The sequence below is a fragment of the Nomascus leucogenys genome, chromosome 1a (genome assembly GCF_006542625.1).
Source record: "Nomascus leucogenys isolate Asia chromosome 1a, Asia_NLE_v1, whole genome shotgun sequence".
In the NCBI taxonomy this organism is placed as follows: Eukaryota; Metazoa; Chordata; class Mammalia; order Primates; family Hylobatidae; genus Nomascus; species Nomascus leucogenys.
In genome coordinates, this window is record NC_044381.1 from 42,949,239 (window position 1) to 42,971,818 (window position 22,580).

General features: G+C 38.6%; 1 protein-coding gene across 7 annotated transcripts in view; it reads left to right on the forward strand.

The window, feature by feature from the left end:
- The window catches only part of AUH (AU RNA binding methylglutaconyl-CoA hydratase), a 144,930-nt gene that overhangs the window by 55,149 nt on the left and 67,201 nt on the right, over positions 1 to 22,580 (forward strand). For 6 of the 7 annotated variants that reach the window (XR_004028593.1, XM_030805993.1, XM_030806049.1 and 3 more), the window contains 2 exons: positions 11,504 to 11,596; positions 13,512 to 13,568. The exons of the other annotated variant lie outside the window; for it this stretch is intronic. Coding sequence is in view for 5 of the 6 variants with exons in the window: in XM_030805993.1 (XP_030661853.1) it covers positions 11,504 to 11,596; positions 13,512 to 13,568 (150 nt within the window). In the remaining variant the exon portion in view is untranslated. The remainder of the gene's footprint in view (positions 1 to 11,503; positions 11,597 to 13,511; positions 13,569 to 22,580) is intronic. 7 annotated transcript variants of the gene reach the window in all.

The window sequence follows — 22,580 nt, forward strand, 5'->3', positions numbered from 1 at the left end:
ACCAAGGATAATGACCTCAAGCTCCATGGGGCAGCAAAAGACATGGTTTCATTCTTTTATTATGGCTGCATAGTATTCCATGGTGTATATATACCACATTAGGAAGAAAACAGTATTCCAAAAGCCAAGTGAAGAAAATGTTTCAAGAAGGAGAGTGTGATTAAATGCTGTTGACAGGCCAAGTAAGATGAACAGTAAGAATTGACTACTGGGTCTTTGAGACAGTTTGGGTATTTGGCACCACCCAAATCTCATGTTGAATTGTAATCCCCAGTGTTGGAGGTGGGGGCCTGGTGGGAGGTGTTGGAGTCATGGGAGTGGATCCCTCATGGGTTGGTGCTCCTGACCTCAGGTGATCCACCCACCTCTGCCTCCCAAAGTGCTGGGATTACAGGCATGAGCCACCACGCCTGGCCAGCAATTCTTAACATAATACATTTAAGATAAAAGTTAAAGCCAGGTGCCGTGGCTCATGCCTGTAATCCCAGCACTTTGGGAGGTCGAGGCTGGTGGATCACTTGAGGTCAGGAGTTCGAGACCAGCCTGGCCAACAGGGTGAAACCCCATCGCTGCTAAAAGTACAAAAAATTAGCCGGGCATGATGGCTGGCGCCTGTAATGGCAGCTATTTGGAAGGCCGAGGCAGGAGAATCGCTTGAACCTGGGAGGTGGAGGTTGCAGTGAGCCAAGATTGTGGTATTGCACTTCAGCCTGGGTAACAACAGCGAAACTCCGTCTCAAAAAAAAAAAAAAAAAAAAAAGAATTGCTTAATAAGGAACATTTTCAAAGTTTGCAGAATTTTTTTATCAGTCCACCAGGTTGACCTGAATTTTTTATTTATGTTCACTGTGTCTTTTTTGAGGGTCGAAGAGATTTCTAAAAATATGTAATGTAGTTTATTAGATTCAATCCAGCATATATTTTACTTTTTATTTTCCTAATTTGATGTAATTATTAGAAATTGGAAGTGCTGAATTATAGTGTGTGAAAGATTAATTGGTAGAACACTTTACTGTCTTTGTTTTCTGCACAGTGACTTACCGATCTTAATTTTAGTTTTCTTTATCCTGTCATCAAGAATGATGGAGAATGAAAACAAACATCTGGGAGTCAATTCTTTTATGAATTATCAACATCCCTCTCCTTTTGAATCATAGTTCAGTATATAGTTTTCTTGTTTTTAAAGACAGTGCCTCGCTCTCTTGCCCAGGCTGGAGTGCAGTGGCACAGTCATAGCTCACTGTAGCTTTGAACTCCTGGGCTCCCATGATCCTCCTGCCTCAGCCTCCTGAGTAGCTAGGACTACTCAGTCCACCATGCCTGGCTAATCTTTTCCTTAGTGGATGGATACAGCTTCTTTAAATATATTGATGTGTTTGGTATTAGGCCTGTCGTTATGCTTTTCTGTGTCTTCTGATTTTGGCAATTTTACATTTTAAAAATAATCTTAACTATGTTAGGTGCTTCTCTGGTTTGTTCTGTGTGTGGGTTTATTCTAATAATGTTAAGGGTTGTATTTTGGTAATGACTTATCGTCATTATTACACTTATGTAGTGTACTTGATCCACTGTTTCTTTAGAAAGTTCTATTGAATGATGACAGAATTTATGTTATTTCCTGTTTTAAATTCTTCCTTCCCACCTTTCTCTTCTCCCACCCTTTTTTCTTAGTGTTTTCTTTATACAATAGTTGACCCCTTATTATTAGGGGATGCACTCCAAGACCCCTAGTGGATGTCTGAAACCACAGATAATACCAAACCCTATATATACTGTTTTTTCCTATACATACACGCCTATGATAAAGTTTAATTTGTAAATTAGGCATAGTGAGATATTAGCAACAATAACTAGGAATAAAATAGAACAATTTGCAATAGTATTCTGTAATAAAAGTCATGTGAATGTAGTCTGTTCTCAAACTATTTTACTGCATTATACTCACCCTTCTTGTGTTGAAGAAGGGATGAAGCAGGATGGTGCGAGATTTTGTCATGCTACTCGGAGTGGTGTGTCACTTAAAACTTATATGTTGTTTATTTTTGGACTTTTCCATGTAATATTTTTTAACTGCGGTTGACCATGGGTAACTGAAACCTCAAAAAGTGAAACTGCACGTAAGGGGAGACTACTATAATTTTAGATTTACTCACACCTCTGTTACTTGGTGTACAAATTTTAAATTATATCTCTCCATCAGCCCTTGTTCATGAAAGCTCAAGAAACCAGTGTACTTTCTTTTGTTGACTTCATGATTTTCAGATCAATTAGATCATATAATTCTTTAAAATAGCTTTATCGAGGTGTAATGACATAAAATAAATTGCCCATATTAAAGTGTACAATTTGGTAACTTTTGACTTGTGAAAACAGCACCACAATCAAGATAATGAATATGTCCATCACCTCCAGAAATTTCCTCATGGCCGTTTGCTGTCTCTTTCTTTTGCCCCTCCCTGCTACGCTCAACCTATCGTCAGGCAATTACTGAACTTGTATCACTATAATTTCCACATTTTTGAATTTCATGTAAATGCAACAGTATGTATTAATTTTTGTATGTATTCTATTAGCTTTTTTTTATTTGATCAATAGTTCTTTTTTATTGCTGAGTAGTATTCCATTGCCCAGATGTACTACATGAAAAACATTTGGGTTGTGTTCAGTTTCGGGCTGTTACACATAAAGCTGCTACAGACATTTGTGTGTTAAGCCTTCACTACCCTTGCATTTATGGATCAAGTTATGGCTGTTGCTTCCTCAGTAGCATTTTCAATGTAGTGGATCAGCATATTATCCTATGGATGGTGAGATTGTCAAGTTCCCTGTGGATTAGCTTAAGTATCCAGAGCTCCTCAAACTGTATTGTGTGTATAAATCACCTAGGTTAAAATGTACATTGTTAAAAATATAGATCCTGCTTCCGTGGGTCTGCGATAGGACCTGGGTGTCTACATTTATAAAAAGCTTACAGGTGATGCTAATCCTGCTGTTCTACAAACCATACTCTAAATAACAAGGTTACAGAGCCTGAGAGTTTATGAAGCAAGGCAATAATGGTGAGGTATTTTTCCTGCCAAGTGAAAGTAAACTACTTATGGTATGTTATCTTTTTATCAGAAATAGAAATGACTGCATTTACCATGTTAAGCAGCATTTTAAATGCCAAGAGTTTTGTTAAATGTGGAACAGCAATCAACAGAAGTCATTACTCAGTTCTACTAGTAAGTATAACCTTCCAGATAAGATTGCTGAGTGGGCATGGACTTCCCTGCCAGCCTGTCATCTGTGCATTTCCCTTAGGGAGGGTTTTTTGATTTGGAATTTTGGTAGGAAGGAAATATTCTGGGGTTGGCCCTTTTTATTTTAATAGCCTATAGAGTCATGTACTGGGGGGCACTGCCACGCTGTGGGTTTGGGGGTTTCCAGAGAAAACTCAAGTCAGAACTTGATTACAGTCAGCTGACTGGTGCTTTGCATCCAGTTCCCAAGGTTTCCCCAGTTGAACCCAGTGAACTGTGGTGTTGTCGTAGGTCTCAAGGAATTAGTGGTGCACAGAGCCAGTGTGCTGTCGGGCTTCCTATTGAGTTTCAGCATTTCCCTTTTCTCGGGTACATGGTCACAAGTCCTTAGGGGAAGGGTGGGAGGATGGCTTACGGTGTTGGGGATCTGGGGTGTGAGAACTAGTGACAGGCAGTAATGGTTAAGAGCAAAACCCTGAAACCAGACAGCCTGTGCTCAGACTGTACCAGGCAAGTAACAGCAACTCCTTTGTGCCTCAGTGTGTCCTCATCTATAAATTGAAAGCCATGAGTTCCTACATCATAAGGCTGATAGGAAGTTTAAGTAATATTTGTAAGGTTCTTAGGACAGTGGCCACACATAGTAAAAACTTTTTAAGTATTTGCTAGATATATGAGCATATACATAGAAAGGTAGGAAGGCAGGTGGGGAAATGATAGGCTTAGAAAAATTAAGCAACTTTTCTCAGGTCTCACAGTGGTAACAGTGGTGGCATTGAGCCAGGATTTGACATTTGAACTCCCCACAGTTGCATTCTGTAGCTTCACTTAAATCGTTCAACATGGTATCTGGCATATATTTGATGAAACAGTGACTGAATTTAGGACTTCACCAGTTTACTAATTTGTTGAGACGTGAAGTGTCAGCATAAGCGTAGTATACCAATTTAACATGCCTGAACTCAGACTAGACTATGTCTGTGATGTTCTGGCTTGGGTTGTGTTAGTAATAAAGTAGAGAATAAGCTCAGGTGTAGTTATATTGTTGACCCTCAGTTATATTAAAGAATAGATCCTTTCTAATAACTGAATTTTTTTTAACTTTTCCTGGACATAGGTATATATGAATTGCTTTTTAAAGAAATTGTAGGTGTTCTCTTCTAATTGACTAAGGAATTCACCATCTGATTTATATCAGATCAGATTGTTTTATAAACATTCTATCATGTTGTTTTAAAGATGCTAAAGGAAATAATATCCTAGTGTGGTATTAAAATAATGTATTGCTGAGTTTTTCCAAATGAATAATGTATTGCTGAAATTTTCCAAATTTTTCCATGTAATATTTTCAAACTGCAGTTGACCATGGGTAACTGAAACCTCAAAAGTGAAACTGCACATAAGTGGAGACGACTATCATTTTAGATTTACTCACACCTCTGTTACTTGGTACACAAATTTTAAATTATATCTCTCCAGCAGTCTTTGCTTATGAAAGCTCAAGAAACCAGTGTATTTTGTTTTTTTGGCTTTTTTACTTCATTAAGCTGTTTTACTTAATTCTTTAGTTAGAAACATTTTGTAGACAGCTTTCTACAATGCTAATTTGTTAATTAATAATTTAAAGTACCAGTGCTTAACCTATTTAATGATTTGAGAATATTAGTATCCCATTTTTCCTGTTCTTTGTATGTGGAACCCAAATTTCTTGTCATTTTGTGTTATATATTTCCTATAAGCTTTAGGTACAAGGTGCTGTTAAGAGTTAGGGAAGGTACTTTCTGCCTTCATCATCGAATATAAAATCTACAGCACTGCAGTGAGGCTGTCCTCATGCTGTTGCCGCTCCTGGTCTTACTCTGCATCACTTGCAGTATTAGGGAGGAGTTGGACCCTATTCCATGTTGCCCACATGCCTTAGGTTTTAGTTAAATCGGGGATTGATTACTTATTTTATGCTGTTTCTAGGCAGTTTTTCTCTTTTTCCTAGTAAAAAAGTAAATTTAGTCCTCTTTTCTGTGTGAATCCATACAACCTGAAATTACTATGACAGGCTTGTATAAAAAAACATGTGAGAGGGAATGCTAGCTTTCAGCAATTTGTTCTTGGTATAATGACCCCTTCTGTAAGGAATGTTGCTGCTCTTCATCTGTTAGTTTTTCTTCACAACAACTTGTAGAGTTTTTCCATTTTATTTAGATTTTAACCTAGTGCTAGAATCGAAGTGTCATATTTAAATACTGTTACCTTTGGCTTTTGGATATATGCTCCTTTTAAGGTCTGTGGTGCCTGACACTTCTCACTTTGAACTCCCATCTCTCACCCGTGGTATGTTTGCAGCAATGACCCTGGTGTGGGCCTCCAGGGAGCAACGGCCCATCCAGCCTGCAGTCTTCACTCAGGGCTTGTTTTGTTATTGTGATTTTTTTTTTAAAACTCAGTGATGGGAATGGGAGAATATATGTTAGGATGAAGGTAAAGTTTTAGCCAAAATGAAAGATAATTAGGTATTTATTGTAATTTTCAGTTAACTTAGATTTTATTTCTATTCTTCTTGAAAGATTTTAGTATTCAGACTTCCAGCATAATGCTACATAGGGCCTTTCCCTTGAAATGCCTGATTTCACTGCTTTCTGTAGGAACGCTATTCTTCAAGCAAAACCAAATTTAAAAATCATGCGGGGCTGGGCGCGGTGGCTTACGCCTGTAATCCCAGCACTTTGGGAGGCTGAGGCGGGTGGATCACAAGGTCAGATGGAGACCATCCTGGCTAACATGGTGAAACCCTGTCTCTACTAAAAACACAAAAAATTAGCTGGGTGTAGTGGCGGGCGCCTGTAGTCCCAGCTACGCGGGAGACTGAGTTAGGAGAATGGCGTGAACCCGGGAGGTGGAGCTTGCAGTGAGCCGAGATTGTGCCACTGCACTCCAGCCTGGACGACAGAGGGAGAGACTCTGTCTCAAAAAAAAAAAAAAAAAAAAGCGTCTGACACTAACATTTTCCTTTAATAATCAAATTGTTCATATTTTTCTAGAAGCATCAAATAACCTACATTATGTGTTGTATTTATCTAAGAACTGAAAGTAGATACTTTAATTTTCCCCACTTTCATAGTCCCTTGACTCTTAATTATCGTAGACTGCAGGTCCTACAGACTACTGAAGTGAACCAGGGGCCTTCCTTACAGTTGCTTTTTTCCCCCTTAAAATAGCAAACTGTTTAATTGTTTGCTTTAATTATATTTTTAGGAGCATTTCAAAGGATTATTATCTTCTTTGTCATACCTGGCTCATTTCCTGGTACGAAACTGAAAATAGTATCTGATCCTATTGGTTGCATAACATACTGAGTCATAATTTCTTCCTCTTGCTGTTGGGAATAGCCATTGCTCATTGGATTCGCAGTTCCTGTTTCATTTATTTGTGCTTATATACAACTGTCGTTTTGCTGTTCCTTTAGATCTTTGAAATTCATAATCTACCTTTCTAAAGGTGTGTTTTATTGAGTTCCTGCTATGATTATTAACATTTGTTTTCTTTTTTTTTTTTGAGACAGAGTCTCTCTTTGTTGCCCAGGCTGGAATGCAGTGGCACGATCTCAGCTCACTGCAACCTCTGCCTCCAGGGTTCAAGCAATTCCCCTGCCTCACCTTACCATTAGCTGGGATTACAGGCACGCACCACCATGCCTGGCTAATTGTTTTTTTTTTTTTTTTTTTTTTTTTTTTGAGATGGAGTTCACTCTTGTTGCCCAGGCTGGAGTGCAATGGCACGATCTCAGCTCACTGCAACCTCCACCTCCTGGGTTCAAGTGATTCTCTTGCCTCAGCCTCTCGAGTAGCTGGGATTACAGTCATGCGCCACCACACCCAGCTAATTTTGTATTTTTAGTAGAGATGGGGTTTCTCTGTGTTGGTCAGGCTGGTCTCAAACTCCTGGCCTCAGGTGATCTGTCCGCCTCAGCCTCCCAAAGTGCTGGGATTACAGGCGTGAGCCAATTTTTGTATTTTTAGTAGAGATGGGGTTTCACCGTGTAGGCTAGGCTGGTCGCCAACTCCTGACCTCAAATGATCCACCTGCCTTGGCCTCCCAAAGTGCTGGGATTACAGGCATGAGCCACCACGCCTGGCCACCTCTTTGATTATTAAGTGCTCCCAAGTAGAAGAAATACTAGATGTAAAAAATCCACATATATCAGGTAACTATGATACTGGCATGTGTTTTGAGATGACGCATATTTTCCTGGATAAAATTTACTATGACAGACATCTTTTAGGGAATAATTAGGATGAGGTATAGCTTTAGAGTTTATAATGCTATAAAATGGCTAATATTTAATTACCCATTGAATACGAATTAAGCTGTTTTATTTAATTCTTTAGTTAGAAACATTTTGTAGACAGCTTTCTACAATGCTAATTTATGTTAATTAATAATGTAAAGTACCAGTGCTTAATCTATTTAATAATTTGAGAATTAGTATCCCATTTTTCTTGTTCTTCTTGTATGTGGAACCCAAATTTCTCATCATTTTGTGTTATGTATTTCTTACAAATTGTAAGGCATACGGTGCTGGAGACTTCTTGCTCTTGGAGCTCCTGTCTCCCATCTGCAGGCCCTGGTCCTCACCTCTGGTATGTCTCTTGGCACCCAGGCTGGCTCCTTTTGCAGTGACCCTGGTGTGGGCCTGCACAAAAGGAAACAAGCCCTGGAATTGTTAAGCTTCTCAAGGGGACACAATTTTCATCCTCTTTAGAAACATAATTTCTCAAATTCTTTCTTAAAAAATCAAGATGAGGTCTTACCATGTTGCCCAGGCTGGTCTTGAATTCCTGGGCTAAGGCAATCGTCTGTCCTTGGCGTCCCAGAATGCTGGGATTACAGGCATGAGTCACTGTACCTGGCTTAAATTCCTGACTATTAGACTTAAAAATAATTTTTATTAATTCCAAAAAGTATAAACATGTTAGAGAAATAAGAAAGGTGCATTTATCACTCCAGAGATTCCAAGGGTTTTAAGAGCTGTGTGTCTGGAAACAGGGCTGAAGACCAAATATGTATTTCATAATATCACAGCCTCCAGCAGCTACTTGCTGAGTGACTTCAGCACTCATGTAGGGGAGGGAGCACCCACTCTTTCTCTGCTTCTGCTCTCTCCATCTGAGAACTCTTGGCAATTTTTCTTTTCTTTAGTTCCATAGGACTGCATATGTTTATTTCTTTATTAAACAAAAGAGGTTAATAATAATAAAAAAAGAAAAGTAGGCAAAATACCGGGATTAATATAATAGAGGAGGAAGAGGCAGTGAAAAACCTTGAGGTTTGTCCCAGATTAGTAAGGACATTATTGAATAGCATTGATGTGATGTTAATTTTTGTTTCATATGGGCAGTATGGTAGTGAATCTTCTGATAGAAAAGGTTATGCACAGAGTGCCATGTGAGCATAGAGGAAGGGACATTTGAGCCTTGACAGACAAGTAAGGGCTAGCTAGGCGTTCTGGGCAGAGCTGCACCTTGTATACAGGTATTGAGTCTTGAATGGAGACTTTTGGAGCTGTTTTAAGTAGTTTGGGGCTGGAACAGAATATCTGAGGTTTTGGAAGAGATTAGGCAGGTGTGCAGAACTTAGTTCCAGGTGCCTTCCTGTGCCATGCGAAATGTTTACACCATTTCTATCCTGAAGGTAGAATAAATCATTGTACAGTTTTAAATAGGGGAATAGCATAACTGTGTTTACATTTTAGAAAGATTACCCTACAGGAAAGGTAGAAGATGCATAGAAGGGTGGCAGATTGCAGGTGAAGGAGATTAATTAGGTACTTTCTGCTGGTGAGAAATGATGGGACCCAGAACTTGGGCAGCAGAACAGGGCATTGGCAAGGAGGACACGTGGGATGACTTCTGAGTGTCTTGAGTAACTTGGTGAATGGAGGTGCTACTAACTGAAATACAGCCTAGAAGAAGGATTGAGAAGAAATGGTTTGGACACATGAAGTATTTAAATGGATATGTCCAACAGGCAGGGGGTTGTTTGGGTTTGAGGTGGAGATCTGGAAATCACTGGTGGTAGTATAGGTGGTAAAAGTTGTGGATGAGAATGAGATCTCCTGGGAAGAGCTTTTATTGAGAGGGGAAGAAGGCTGAGAAATTACCAGAGGTAGATGGAAAGGCAGGAAAAATGAAGGACCCAGCAGGCAGTGAAGGGAGGAATACAGGGAGGGAGTGTCCAGAATGGATGTCTCTGATCTTTTGAGGCAGTACATTTAATAGATACTGAATATTGTCCACTGGCTATAGGACAATCTTATAATGTCATTGGTAACTGGAACAAGAGTGGTCTTGGTGGTTTGGAGGTGAATGGGTATGGGTGGCATAGATTTACTCTACTCCTCTCAGAAGCTGGTCTGTAAAGGAGGTGAGCTGGAGGGCCTTAGCAAGGCCTAAGGAAGGCTTCTGACAGGTGAGACTTGAGGTTGGAGAGATAGTAGATTGAGGAGGTCTAGAAATAAATGATCTCTAGGCAGGTTTTTAGGAAGGAAGAGGAGTTGAGAGTCGGTAACCAAAGTCATTACATTCTACTTGTAGTAGCTCAGGATGACCTTGGGAAGGACTCAGTTTAACTTGCTGTTTTATATTTTTATTGATTTTTCTTTTTTTTCCAGATAAAATTCGCTAGATATTGTTTGCACATTAAACTCATTTCCAGACTGCAAACACTGACATAGCTGTTATTTTTTTCACAAAGTGTTCTGGAAAGGACATTTTGAATTTGTCCTGTCCTTTCAAGTCCCTCCCCACCCCCAACCCCTAAATGTTCAGACAGGTACAGATAGTGAAATACTGCCTGTGCAAAAGCCCCTTCCACGCCTGCTCTTCTGGGAATGCTTCAGGCGGCAGCTGTGTATATGTGCTCCTTCCTGGCCTTTTCAGACTTGATCTCGAATAACTCTGATGAATTTGTTTATTTATGAATAAGACTCAGTGTGCTTCAGCAAATTTGTATATTTTAAAAGGAGTCAAGGAGTGAGCCTCTGGGGGATTTTACATATCAGAATGGAAGAGAGAGATTTGGGGGGATAGTACCTTTTTATTGTTTTTGTTTGTTTGTTTTTTGAGACAGAGTCTCACTCTGTCACCCAGGCTGGAGTGCAATGGCACGATCTTGGCTCACTGCAACCTCTGCCTCCCGGGTTTAAGCGATTCTCCTGCCTCAGCCTCTTGAGTAGCTTGGATTACAGGCACCTGCCATCGTGCCTGGCTAATTTTTGTATTTTTGTAGAGATGAGGTTTCACCATGTTGGCCAGGCTGGTCTTGAATTCCTGACCTCAGGTGATCCTCCCACCTCGGCCTCCCAAAGTGCTGGGATTACAGGCGTGAGCCACAGCGCCCAGCTGATACTACCTTTTTAAAATCCACTTTCTGTTGTATATTAACATTGGCCAGCCTTGCTTCACATTCCCATAGTCAGAAATAAAATCAATGGAAAGAGTTCTGCTTTTCAGAATAACTAATAAAACCAGTCACTTTTTGAACTGGTTATGAAAATGAAATGTGTATGTCATAATTTACAAAAGTTGTATTAGAATAATACTCAGTTTCTGGACTCAAGCAAGTTGAGCTTTTAGTTCTGTGACTGGCTGACCCCTTTCCAGGCATGCTTGTGAGCAGGTTCTCAGGGCATCTTGCCTCTGAAGTGGAAGAGCCTGATTGTTTTCCAGCTCCCATTCATAATGTTAGGGCTCCTCACTAAATGACAGCTCACGGGCCAGTGCCACAGCAACTACTTGGACAGTTTCTTTCTTGTTTGAGCAGATGTCCTTCTTTGAATGAGACTCTGTCATTCCAAGCACTGAAGTAGCCCATAAAGGATCATAAATTTCACAATTATGTATAAGTCATTTCAATTTGAACTTTGTATGAACCAAACATCTTGTGAAAGATTTCTGGCTGTAAGATTAAGAAATCATCGAACTGTGATTCTGTTAATTCAGCAAAAAATGTTTATGAAAGTAATTCAATAATATGGGAGGGTTTAAAGATATTGCACATACAGTGATGGAACACTATACAGTCATTATATAATATTTTTGAAGAATAATGATGGAAATGCTTATATTTTGTTAAAGGTAAAAGGGATACAAAAGTCTGTATATGATCTCCCATTTAAAGCATAGATTAACAGAAAAAATTTTAAAATGAATTACACAGTGAGATAATAATCTTATTAAGGAAGCATAAAATTTTTCTTTCCATTTCAGCTAATCTTCCAGTACCAACAATTGCAGCAATAGATGGACTCGCTTTAGGTGGTGGTCTTGAACTGGCATTAGCTTGTGATATACGAGTAGCAGGTGAGAATTAATCCTGTTAAAAACATAACTTAAAAAAATTGAAGTTTGTGTTTACTCTTCAGGTAATTTTAAATATTTTATTCTGCTTCCTATTGTTGAGTAGAATGTTTTCAAAAAGTCACTTGTTGGGCCTAATGGTGTTTTCAAAATTCCCACCTGAAAAAAGTCTTTTGTTGTTTCTTGCCAGGATTTGGGTCAGGTAGAACTGAGTTTGAATCTCAGATCTTGGACCAGGCGCGTGGCTCACACCTCTCTAATCCCAGCACTTTGTGAGGCTGAGGTGGGAGGATCACTTAAGCCTGGGAGTTTGAGGCTGCGTTGAGCCGCGATCGTGCCATTGCACTCTAGCTCGGGTGACAGAGGGAGACCCTGTTTAAAAAAAAAAAAAATTAAAAAGGAAAGGAGAAAAGGAAAAGTATCTGAGGTCCTCCCCTTTTTAGGCCAATATCTTCCTCTTTAGAGGAAATGGGGGAAATGACTGTTGCTGTTGTGAAGATTAAGCGATTAGTCTGTGGATGTTAATCCAAGCACTAGATCACCATTAGCTACAGTAATGATAACTTAATCTCTTTGAAGTCCACTTTCTTCCTGAATGGTTTTCTGAGGATCTTATGAGGTGAGTAGAAAACGAGTGAAAAGAATTAGTGCTAACCACTTACTGTGTGCAGTCCAGGCACCCAGTGTTATTCTAGCACTTGACATGTATTCACTCACTCCATCTGCATAACAGCCCTCAGAGCAGGTACTTTGGGGCACTGGAGGAAACTGGAGAAGAGAGAGGGGAAGTAACAAGCCCCAAAGAAGTGACTGAACTGAGATTTGAACCCAGACTGTTTGGCCACAGCCCACACCCCTGTTACCTCATCAGAGCAACGTAGACTGATCTCCCGTATTTATCGTTGTGGACATTATATTCCATAGAGACTCAGCTCCGCCTGTGTCCTCGGGCTCTGAGACTGCGAACTGGGCACAGCGGATGGCACGGAGTTGTCACTGTTCTTCTCTTGCTCTCCATTATCGTTTCTGATGTGGCTGCATGTTAAAAGCAGAGCTGCCAAGGCAGAAGGATTGATTGAGGCCAGGAGCTCAAGACTAGCCTGGGCAGCATAAGGAGACCTCATCTTTACAAAAGATTTTTTAAATTTTTAGAAAAATATAGTGTCAACATGATTCAGTTTCTTGGGATTTCCGGTTGCTAGTCCATGTGTCCTTTTTCTTCCTTTTCACTTCATTTTAGGACCCGATTTTCTTGTAATGAAATCATTGGATTTTAAATTGAAAAGCTAAGGTACATGTAATCCATTTCTGAAAGAATACAGGTTTTGGAAATTAGAATATGGGAAGTAGTCTATTTGGATATGCAAATAAAGAAGTTATTAAGATGTTTTAAAGTAGCCATGAAAACAGACATGAAAAGAGGAACCCTGTCCACCTGTCAGAATAGTAAAACTATTTGTCAGAAGGTAACTAAAGACCTGGTCTTGAAAAGTTGCCATATCTGATATGACCTATTAAGCTCTTTGGTCTGGGGGACTATATTCAGGCAACTGAAGAATTTGGGGTTGTCAGATACTGACAAGTCTGCTGATCCTGAATAATTAATAGATCTAAGCCTCCAAATATGACTTGGCAGTATCAGGTCTAATAATGGAGTTACAGCCCTGGTCTTATGAATCAAAAATTAATTCACTGCCAAGCAGTTTTTAACAGAAAATGTTCTGTGACTCTCCTAATACATGTCATTTAGAGTGCTTACTTATTTCCATAACAATGCCTTTTAAAGTGATTTTTTAAAGAATTTGTGGTATCAATTTAATTAGTAAACAATATTTTAGTGTATCTCATAACTTTTTCAAGTAGTCATATTTGAATGTGATGATATAGATGATGCTTAATTTTCTTTCTTTCATTTTAGCTTCCTCTGCAAAAATGGGCCTGGTCGAAACAAAACTGGCAATTATTCCTGGTGGAGGTATGAGTAGTTCACGCCCATTTCTCAAATCCTTGATTTGTTCCTAGAAACAGGGCATAAGGCAAAATCATGTTAATTGGAAAGGCAACATTTTGGGTAAAGAGACAATGGTATATTGTTTGCATCCCTAGCAAAGTCCCCATTCAAGTTACAGGCATACCTAAGAGATTTTCCCCACCGCAATGAAACAAATACTGCGATAGGGCAAGCCACACAAACATTTTGGTTTCCCAGCGCATATAAAAGTTATGTTTACACTATCTGCAGTCTGTTAAGCATGCAGTACCATTGTGTCTAAAAACAATGTACGTATCTTAATTTAAAAATACTTTATTGCTAAACATTCTAATGGTCACCTGAGCCTTCAAGGAATCATAATCTTTTTGCTGGTAGAGGGTTTTGACTTGATGTTGAGGCTGCTGACTGATTAGAGTGGCGGTTGCTGGAGGGTGGAGGTTCTGTGGCAATTTCCAAGGACAGCAGTGCAGTTTGCCACATCAGTTGACTCTTCCTTTCACAAGAGATTTCTCTGTAGCATGCGCTGCTGTTTGATAGCATTTTATCCATAATTCTTTCAAAATTGGAATCAATCCTCAAACCCTGCCACTGCTTTATCAACTAAGTTTATGTAATACTCTGAGTCCTTTGTTGTCATTTCTGCAGTGTTCACAGCATCTTTATCAAGAGTAGATTCCATCTCAAACTGTTTTCTTTATTCATCCATGTGTTAGTCTGTTCTCATGCAGCTAGTAAAGACATATGCAAGACTGGGTAATTTATAAAGGAAAGAGGTTTAATGGACTCACAGTTCTACATGGCTGGGGAGTCCTCACAGTCATGACAGAAGGCAAAGGAAGAGCAAAGGCATGTCTTATGTAGAGGCAAGCCAGAGAGAATGAAAGCCAAGCGAAAGGGGAAATCCCTTATTAAAAAAACCGTGAGATTTCCTGAGACTTACTCACTACCACGAGAATAGAATGGGGGAAACCGCCTCCATGGTTCAATGATCTCTCACCATTTCCCTCCCACAACATGTGGGAATTATGGGAGCTACAATTCAAGATGAGATTTGGGTGGGGACACAGCCAAACCAGATCAATCCACAAGAAGCAACTCCCCATCCATTCCAGTTTTATCATGAGACTACAGCAGTTTAGTCGCGTCTTCAGGTTACTCTTCTAATTCCATTTCTCTTGCTATTTCCACCACATCTGTAGTGACTTCCTCCACTGAAGTCTTCAATGCCTTCAAGTCATCCATGAAGATTGGAATCATCTTCTTCCAAACTCCTGTTAATATTGATATTCTGGCCTCTTCCCATGAATCATAAATGTCCTTAAAGGGAGCTGGAATGGCAGATCCTTTCCAGAAGGTTTTCAGTTTAATTTGCCCAGATCCATAAGAGGAATCGCTATCTATGGCAGCTATAGCCTTATGAAATGTGGTTTTTGTTTTGTTTTGTTTTTTTGAGACAGAATCTCGCTCTGTTGCCAGGTTGGAGTGCAGTGGTGCGATCTCGGCTCACTGCAACTCCTGCCTCCTGGGTTCAAGGGATTCTCCTGCCTCAGCCTCGTGAGTAGCTGGGACTACAGGTGCACACCACCATGCCCAGCTAATTTTTGTATTTTTAGTAGAGACGGGGTTTCACCATGTTGGCCAGGATGGTCTTGATCTCTTGGCCTGGTGATCTGCCTGCCTCAACCTCCCAAACTGCTGGGATTACAGGTGTGAGCCACTGCTCCCAGCCTGAAATGTGTTTCTTAAATAATAAGAGTTGAAAGCAGAATGATCCATGGGCTGTGGAATGGCTGTTATGTTATCAGACATGAAAACAGCATTCATCTCCTTGTCCATCTCTGTCAGAGCTCTTGGGTAACCAGGACATTGTCACTGAGCAATATTTTGAAAGAACTCTTTTTTTTGAGCAGTAGGTCTCAGCACTGGGCTTTAATATTCAGTAAACTATGCTGGAAACCAGATGCACTGTCATCCAGGTTTTATTTGTTCCATTTATAAAGCATAAGCAGAGTTAGCATAGTTCTTAAGGGCTCTAAAAGTTTGGGAATGATAAGTGAGCAGTGGCTTTAACTAAAAGCCACCAGCTGCATTAGTCCCTAACAAGGGAGTCAGTCTGTCCTCTGAAGCTTTGAAGCCAGGCATTGACTTCTCTTCTGTAGCTATGAGAGTCCTGGATAACATCTTCTTCTAATAGTAGGCTGTTTTGTCTACACTGAAGATCTGTTATTCAGTGTAGCCACCTTCATCAGTGATCTTAGCTAGACCTTCTGGATAATTTGCTGCAGCTTCTACATCAGCACGTGCTGCTTCACCTTGTACTTCTGTGTTATGGGAGATGGCTTCTTTCCTTAACCATGAACTAACCTCTGTTAGCTTCCAACTTTTCTTCTGCAGCTTCTTCACCTCTCTCAGACTTAACTCTAGAATTAAAGAGAGTTAGAGTTATAGTTAAAGAGAGTTAGGGCTTTGCTCTGGATTAGGCTTTGGCTTAGGGGAATGTCGTGGCTAGTTTGATCTTCGTTATGGACCACTAAAACTTTCTGCATATCAGCAATAAGGCTATTCTGCTTTCTTCTTATTCCTGTGTTCACTGGAGTAGCACTTCTAATTACCTTCAAGAAATGTTGCTTTGCATTGGCAACTAAGCTAACTGGTGCAAGAGGCCTAGCTTTTGGCTGATCTCAGCTTTTGACATGCCTTCATCACTAAGCTTAATCATTTCTAGTTTTTGATTTCCAGTGAGAGACGTGTGGATCTTTGCTCTACTCGAACACTGCAGAAGCCACTGGAGGGTTATTCATTGGCCTAATTTCAATACTGTTGTGTCTCAGGGAATAGAGAGACCCAAGGAAAGGGAGAGAGATGGGGGAACAGCCAGTTGTTTGAGCAGTCAGAATACATGCATTTATTGGTTAAGTTTGCCGTCTTATGTGGGCGTGGTTCATGGTGCCCCAAAATAATTACAATAGTAACATCAAAGATTAATGATCACAGGTTACCATAAGAGATACAATAATGAAAAGGTTTGAAATATTGTGAAAATTACCAAAATATGGCACAGACACATGAAGTAAGCACATGCTGTTGGAAAAATGGTGCCAATAGATTTGCTTGATGCAGGGTTACCATTAATTTGTAAAAATGCAGTATCTGTGAAGTACAATAAAAGGAAGCACAACAAAATGAGGTATGCCTGTATGCCCTATTTTTAGCTTATGTAGACAGTGAAGATGGTGGTTCTTAAGTTTTAAGTTACTGTGCTAATTACATTTTTGTCACTGTTTGGATCTATTCTCCTAAAGGATTACACAAACATTTCAAGCTTTTATGCGTGCATTTAAATGTGTGTGTCCTCATCAACAGCTTCATGCAGACAGTGAAACCCCAAGTGGAAGAAGAAGAGAGGTGCCTGGGAGTGGTGGCTCACGCCTGTAGTCTTAGCACTTTGGGAGGCCGAGGCGGGTGGATCACATGAGGTCAGGAGTTTGAGACCAGCCTGGCCAACATGGTGAAACCCTGTCTCTGTTAACAGTAGAAAAATTAGCCAGGCATGGTGGTGTGTGCCTGTAATCACAGCTACCTGGGAGGCTGAGGCAGGAGAATTACTTGAACCCAGAAGGCAGAAGTTGCAGTGAGCCGAGATCGCACCACCGTGCTCCAGCAGCCTGGGTGACACAGCGAGAATCCGTCTTCAAAAAAAAAAAAAGAGGGTTCCCAGGCTTTGTACCATCTTTCTTGTGTTTCTCTGCAGTGGGACAAAAATTAGGGTTAGTGGGTAGCCTGAACTTAGAGCTGAAGAGGTGTTGTTTCTTCTATTCCTATGAAGAAAATAGATGGGTTTCTGTTCTTGAAAGAGCCGTTTAAGAAAACATCTTTCCAAAATTGATAATGAAATCTTGCATCACCCAATAAATCTGAAATTTTTGATCTTTTGATTCAGAGAATTTGGAGGCATTCCCATTTTGTGAAGTCATTCTTTCAAAAAGTAGACTTCATTTAAGGATATGCATGTTATGGTAACCTTCCTTGGAACTTACTTTTTTTTTTTTGACACGGAGTCTCACTCTGTCGCCAGACTGGAGTGCAATGACACAATCTTGGCTCATGGTACCTTTTATGTATGCTAAATGATGCTTAGAGTATGAATGAAACAACAGTAACAATGTAAATATTAAAGATGATGTTGAACATGGCAGACATGTTTGCATATGAATTGGTTAAAATTGTATGGTTAACCTTATCATTATAAGAGTATTTATTCTGATAGGTAGAAATTTAAAACATAGGTTACAGTGAAATTGAAGACTTCCCAGATGAATGTGTAAGACTCCCCATGTTTTCTACTTTGGTAATTGATGAAAATGTTATTCTTGTAGGCCAAAACCTCTAATCTATACTTATTCTGTTATGCCTGCCTTTTTCACTGTGACTAATAAAAAAACACTAGAAGGATTTATAAGACAATGGATCAATTTAAAAAGAATTCTCAGATAACTAATATGTGAAATAAAGCAAAATTTAGCAAAAGGGTGATGTGACATATTTCTGAAATTCTTTTGAGAAGTAAGCATTTATTGGTAATGAGGATGTGACTCATCCTAGAAGATAGAAAGATAGTGGCTGTAGTGGGTTGGATGGTATGCCCCCTCCACCCCCACTCCCCCAACAGACACCAAGAGATGTCAGCCTGGAAGGAAAAGCGTCTTGCACATGTAATTAAGGATCTCAAGATGAGATCATCCTGAATTATCTGAGAGAGGCTTAAATCCAAAGACAAGGGGTCCTTATAAGAAAGAGGAAGACACAGAAGAAGAGAAGGTGATGCGAAGACAGAAACAGAGTGCAGTAATACATCTACATGCCAAGGAATGCCGAGGGTTGTCAGCAGCCATGGGAAGCCACGGGAGAGAGGCATGGAACAGATTTTCTCACAGAGCCTCTCGAAGGAACCACCCTACAAACACTTTGATTTTGGGTTTCTGGCCTCCAAAACTGAGAGAGAATAAATTTCAGTTGTTCAGAGGTACCAGGTTTGTGGTAATTTGTTATAGCAATGAATACAGCGACTTTTTGGTGATGTTTACATAATTTTGGGGGACAGATGGGGGTTAGGTGGCAGAAATTTGGGGAGGCAGCAAGATGAACTTGGTAATTTGGATATTTACTGTGACTTGATTATGAAAAGTTTTGTGTTACATCTACCAGAAGATAGAGAGCAGTGTTTGGTTTGATTAGATGAAAAAAGATCGATTATACTATAACAACCTCTTCTGTCTTGTCTCGTAAACTCACTGTGCCATACCATATGAGGTCTAGAGACTAGAATTTTTTGCCAATTTACTTAAGTTCTTTAGGGTCTTCTTCAATAGTGGATGCATTAATTAGAATCTACTTTTTATAGGTTTGATTGAATTTGGACTACATACTCTGAAAATAGAATTATTTTTCTAGTTTCTATTAAATAAATGTGTCATAAAAGTCAGAATGCTTTGACATTTTCCCATGTACTTACAAAGGATGGTTGTCTTTTTCTTTTCTTTCTGTTGTTTTTTGGAGACAGGGTCTTACTTGGTCACCCAGGCTAAAGGACAGCGATGTAATGATAGCTCACTGCAGCCTCGAACTCTTGGGTTCGAGATCTTCCCACCTCAGCCTCTGGAATAGCTGGGGCTATAGGCACACAGCACTGCACTCGGCTAGTTTTCTTCTCTTTTTGTAGAAACAGGGTCTCACTATGTTGCCCAAGCTGGTCTTGAACTTCTGGCCTCAAGCAATCCTCCTGCCTTGACCTCCCAAAGTGCTGGGATTACAGGCATGAGCCACTGCCTCTGACCTCTTTTTTCCTAAGTGAGTTTGAGGAATATATTTTAGTTCCTCTTTTAATACCATGAAGTTTTCAAGTTCATAGCTCATAAAATGTTATGTAGCTTTGAATTTTTTAATGCAAATGAAAATCAGATTCATTTTTGTTATTAATAAAAATTTCAGTAGTATTCACATTTAGATAAGAGATGCACAGAATTTTTGGTCTACTTTTAAATTAATATTACAGTTCTTAAAGTGCCCTAGGTGAAGCCTGTTCTTTTGAAACAGCAGAGATTTTATTTTAAAAATACGCTTTTGTGTTTATTACCTAAAGGAGCTATTCTGAAATTTTTATGTAGAAAAATCTTCTGCTCCATCCACAGAAGATTTTTTATCCATAGATATTTTTACCATCTCCTTTCTTCTCTTTCCTTTGTTATAGATGATATGACAAGACTGCTCTTTTCAAAAATTATGTTTTTAAATTGGTGAATTTTGCCATGCCTAAAGTGATCTCTGAGATATCCTCCTTTTTGGGTATAAACGTTTCTGTTAACTGTTATAAAGAGCTTTCTATAATAGACACAGTAGACTGTACTTAATTTTTTTTCTCTCTTCTAGGTAGATCTCTTTTGGTTAAAAGAAAATGCGTCACTTGCCTCCTATTATAGAAGCTTGTATGAGCAGCCAGGGGTGCAGTCTCCAGGGAAGGCTTGGCCATTCCCAGTGAGCCTTTGCTCCACTGTTAGCTGCCTCAGCTTTTCCTCTTTTCCAGATGAGCAGGTGCTGACAGCCAAAAAATAGAAAATAAGTGGGGAGAATTCAAACATGGGGAAAATATTGTGGGAAAAATAGATGCTTAATTTTTCTTCTTAGTATTATGTAGAAAGTAAATATCTTTGGGTAAAATACATGAATTGTAGCCACTCTAGAAAACAGGTGTTTAAAATCTGACAAATAATCTTCTGCTAAGTTATTACAGGTCCATGATTTCATACTGGCCAGCATTTGTAAGTTAATCCAAATGAAATTGTATCTCCTTATTTGAATTTACTGTACATTTGATAAAGACAAGAGAATTAACATGATGCTATTGATGGTCATATCATCACTTCCAGCCTTTTCTGATAGCAGTTTACAGCAAAACAGTTTGTCAAAAAATACTATTTTATTTTGTTTTGTTTTCTTTACCTGAGCTTTGACCTGCATAGCAATATGTTGATTTTTAAGGTATGTTTTATAAATTTAAAAAATGCTATTATAAAATAATGACTTTGAAGAGATGGTAATATTTCTAATGAACATATTAATAGACCACTGCTATCATGTAGTTTTTAATTTAGAAGGCTCAATTTTAGTTTTTATTAGAAAGAATATTGTTTAGTATCAAATGACTATTAAAAGTATTAATAGTCATTTGTCAAATGACTATATTAAAAGTATATAGTCAAATGACTATATTAAAATTAATATATTAAAATTGACTATATTAAAGTAATACAGTCAAATGGCTATATTAAAAGTATATAGTGCAATAAAAAGAAAGATGTGAAGGAATGTAGAGACATTAAAACAAAATTGAACCTCCTTAAGTAGTAGTTATATCAGATGTAATTAAAAGATGGGATGTAATTTGACTATCAAATACTTGAACCAGTGCTTTTATTTGTAATACATATGTGTATATATGTTTTTGATTACAAATATTAAACATAAAATGAAACACTATTGATTTGAAGCACTGGCTAATTTAAAAATAATTTAAATGGTTACCCTAGAACCTTGTCGTAATTTTATTGGGGATTTTTGTACAATATATAGCCCTAGTTTCGTCTCCAACATTCTCACCCTTAAGAAAGCATTTACATTTCCTATCCTCTCCCAACTGGGAGAATATGCAAATATTATAAAATAAAATTCTCTTTTAGAAATAGTTCCTAAAACAGTACTTTCCTTTAATACATTTGCAAGGATGAAATACAAGTTCAGAGGATTAAGATCCTTTTATTTGACAGTATCTCTTTAAATTTACAGAGAAAATAGTGGCAGATTTTCTAATTCCCAGTCTTTGTTCTTACCTCTTCTACTAGAGGTTTTGGGGTCTGTATCAGGAAACCTTATTATTACTAAGGTAATTTGTTAAGGCTTTTTGCTTGGGTGTACACCACTGGGATTGAGATGCTTTGTATTTCCACTGCTCTGTGAATTCATTTTTTATTCCCCCCAGCTTCTGGGGGGAGGCATATGCAAACTAGGAAGTTTGAATAGCAGTAAAACACACATTTTTATACCCTTTACAAAGATCTATTCCTTCCATTTTCTTTCTCCTTCCATTCCCCAAATCCTTCTTTCTCATAGAAACATTTCAAAATATAGATGAGTCTTTCAATATTTCAGCATACACTTTCTAAGAATCAAGAATGGTCTCTTACATAATCAACACTATTATCACACCCAAGAATATTAACAGGAATTTAGTAAGTAATATAATTTAATATATGATTCATAATTGGATTTCTCCAGTTGTCTGTAGCTGTCTTTTTGTATTTTGTTTTTCCAGTTCAGGATTAATTTTTCATTTGGTTAAATCTGTAGTTTTTTCAGATCTGAAAGAATACCTCATTCATGTTTTTTATTTTCTGTAACACTAATTTAACTTTTCATTTTGCAGTAATTTTAGATTTACAGAATAGTTACAAAGATAGTATAAATCATTCTTATGTACGCTTTACCCAGCTTCCTCAAATATTAACATGTTATAGAACTGTACCACAGTTATCAAAAGTAGACAGTTAATACTGGTATGTTATTACTAACTAACCTGTAGACCTTACTCAAATGCTGTCACTTTTTTCACAAGTGTCCTTTTTCTGGTTCAAGACAGTTGAGGACTCCACGTTGCATTTAGTTGCTGTGTCTCCTTTGTCTCTTGTATTTAATTAATGTATAAATTTGTATTTAATCATCTTGACAATTTAGAAGAGTGCCAGTCTGTAATTATATGGAATGTCTTTATTTTTGAGTTTGCCTAATGTTTCCTCATGAATAAATTAAGATTATTCATTTTTGGCAAGAATTCCTCAGAAGTGATGCTGGGTTCTTCTCAGGGCATCCTATTGGGGTTGCATGATGTCCCTGTGTCTCATGATTGGTGATGGTAACTTTTCTTTTAACCTAAAACATGATACT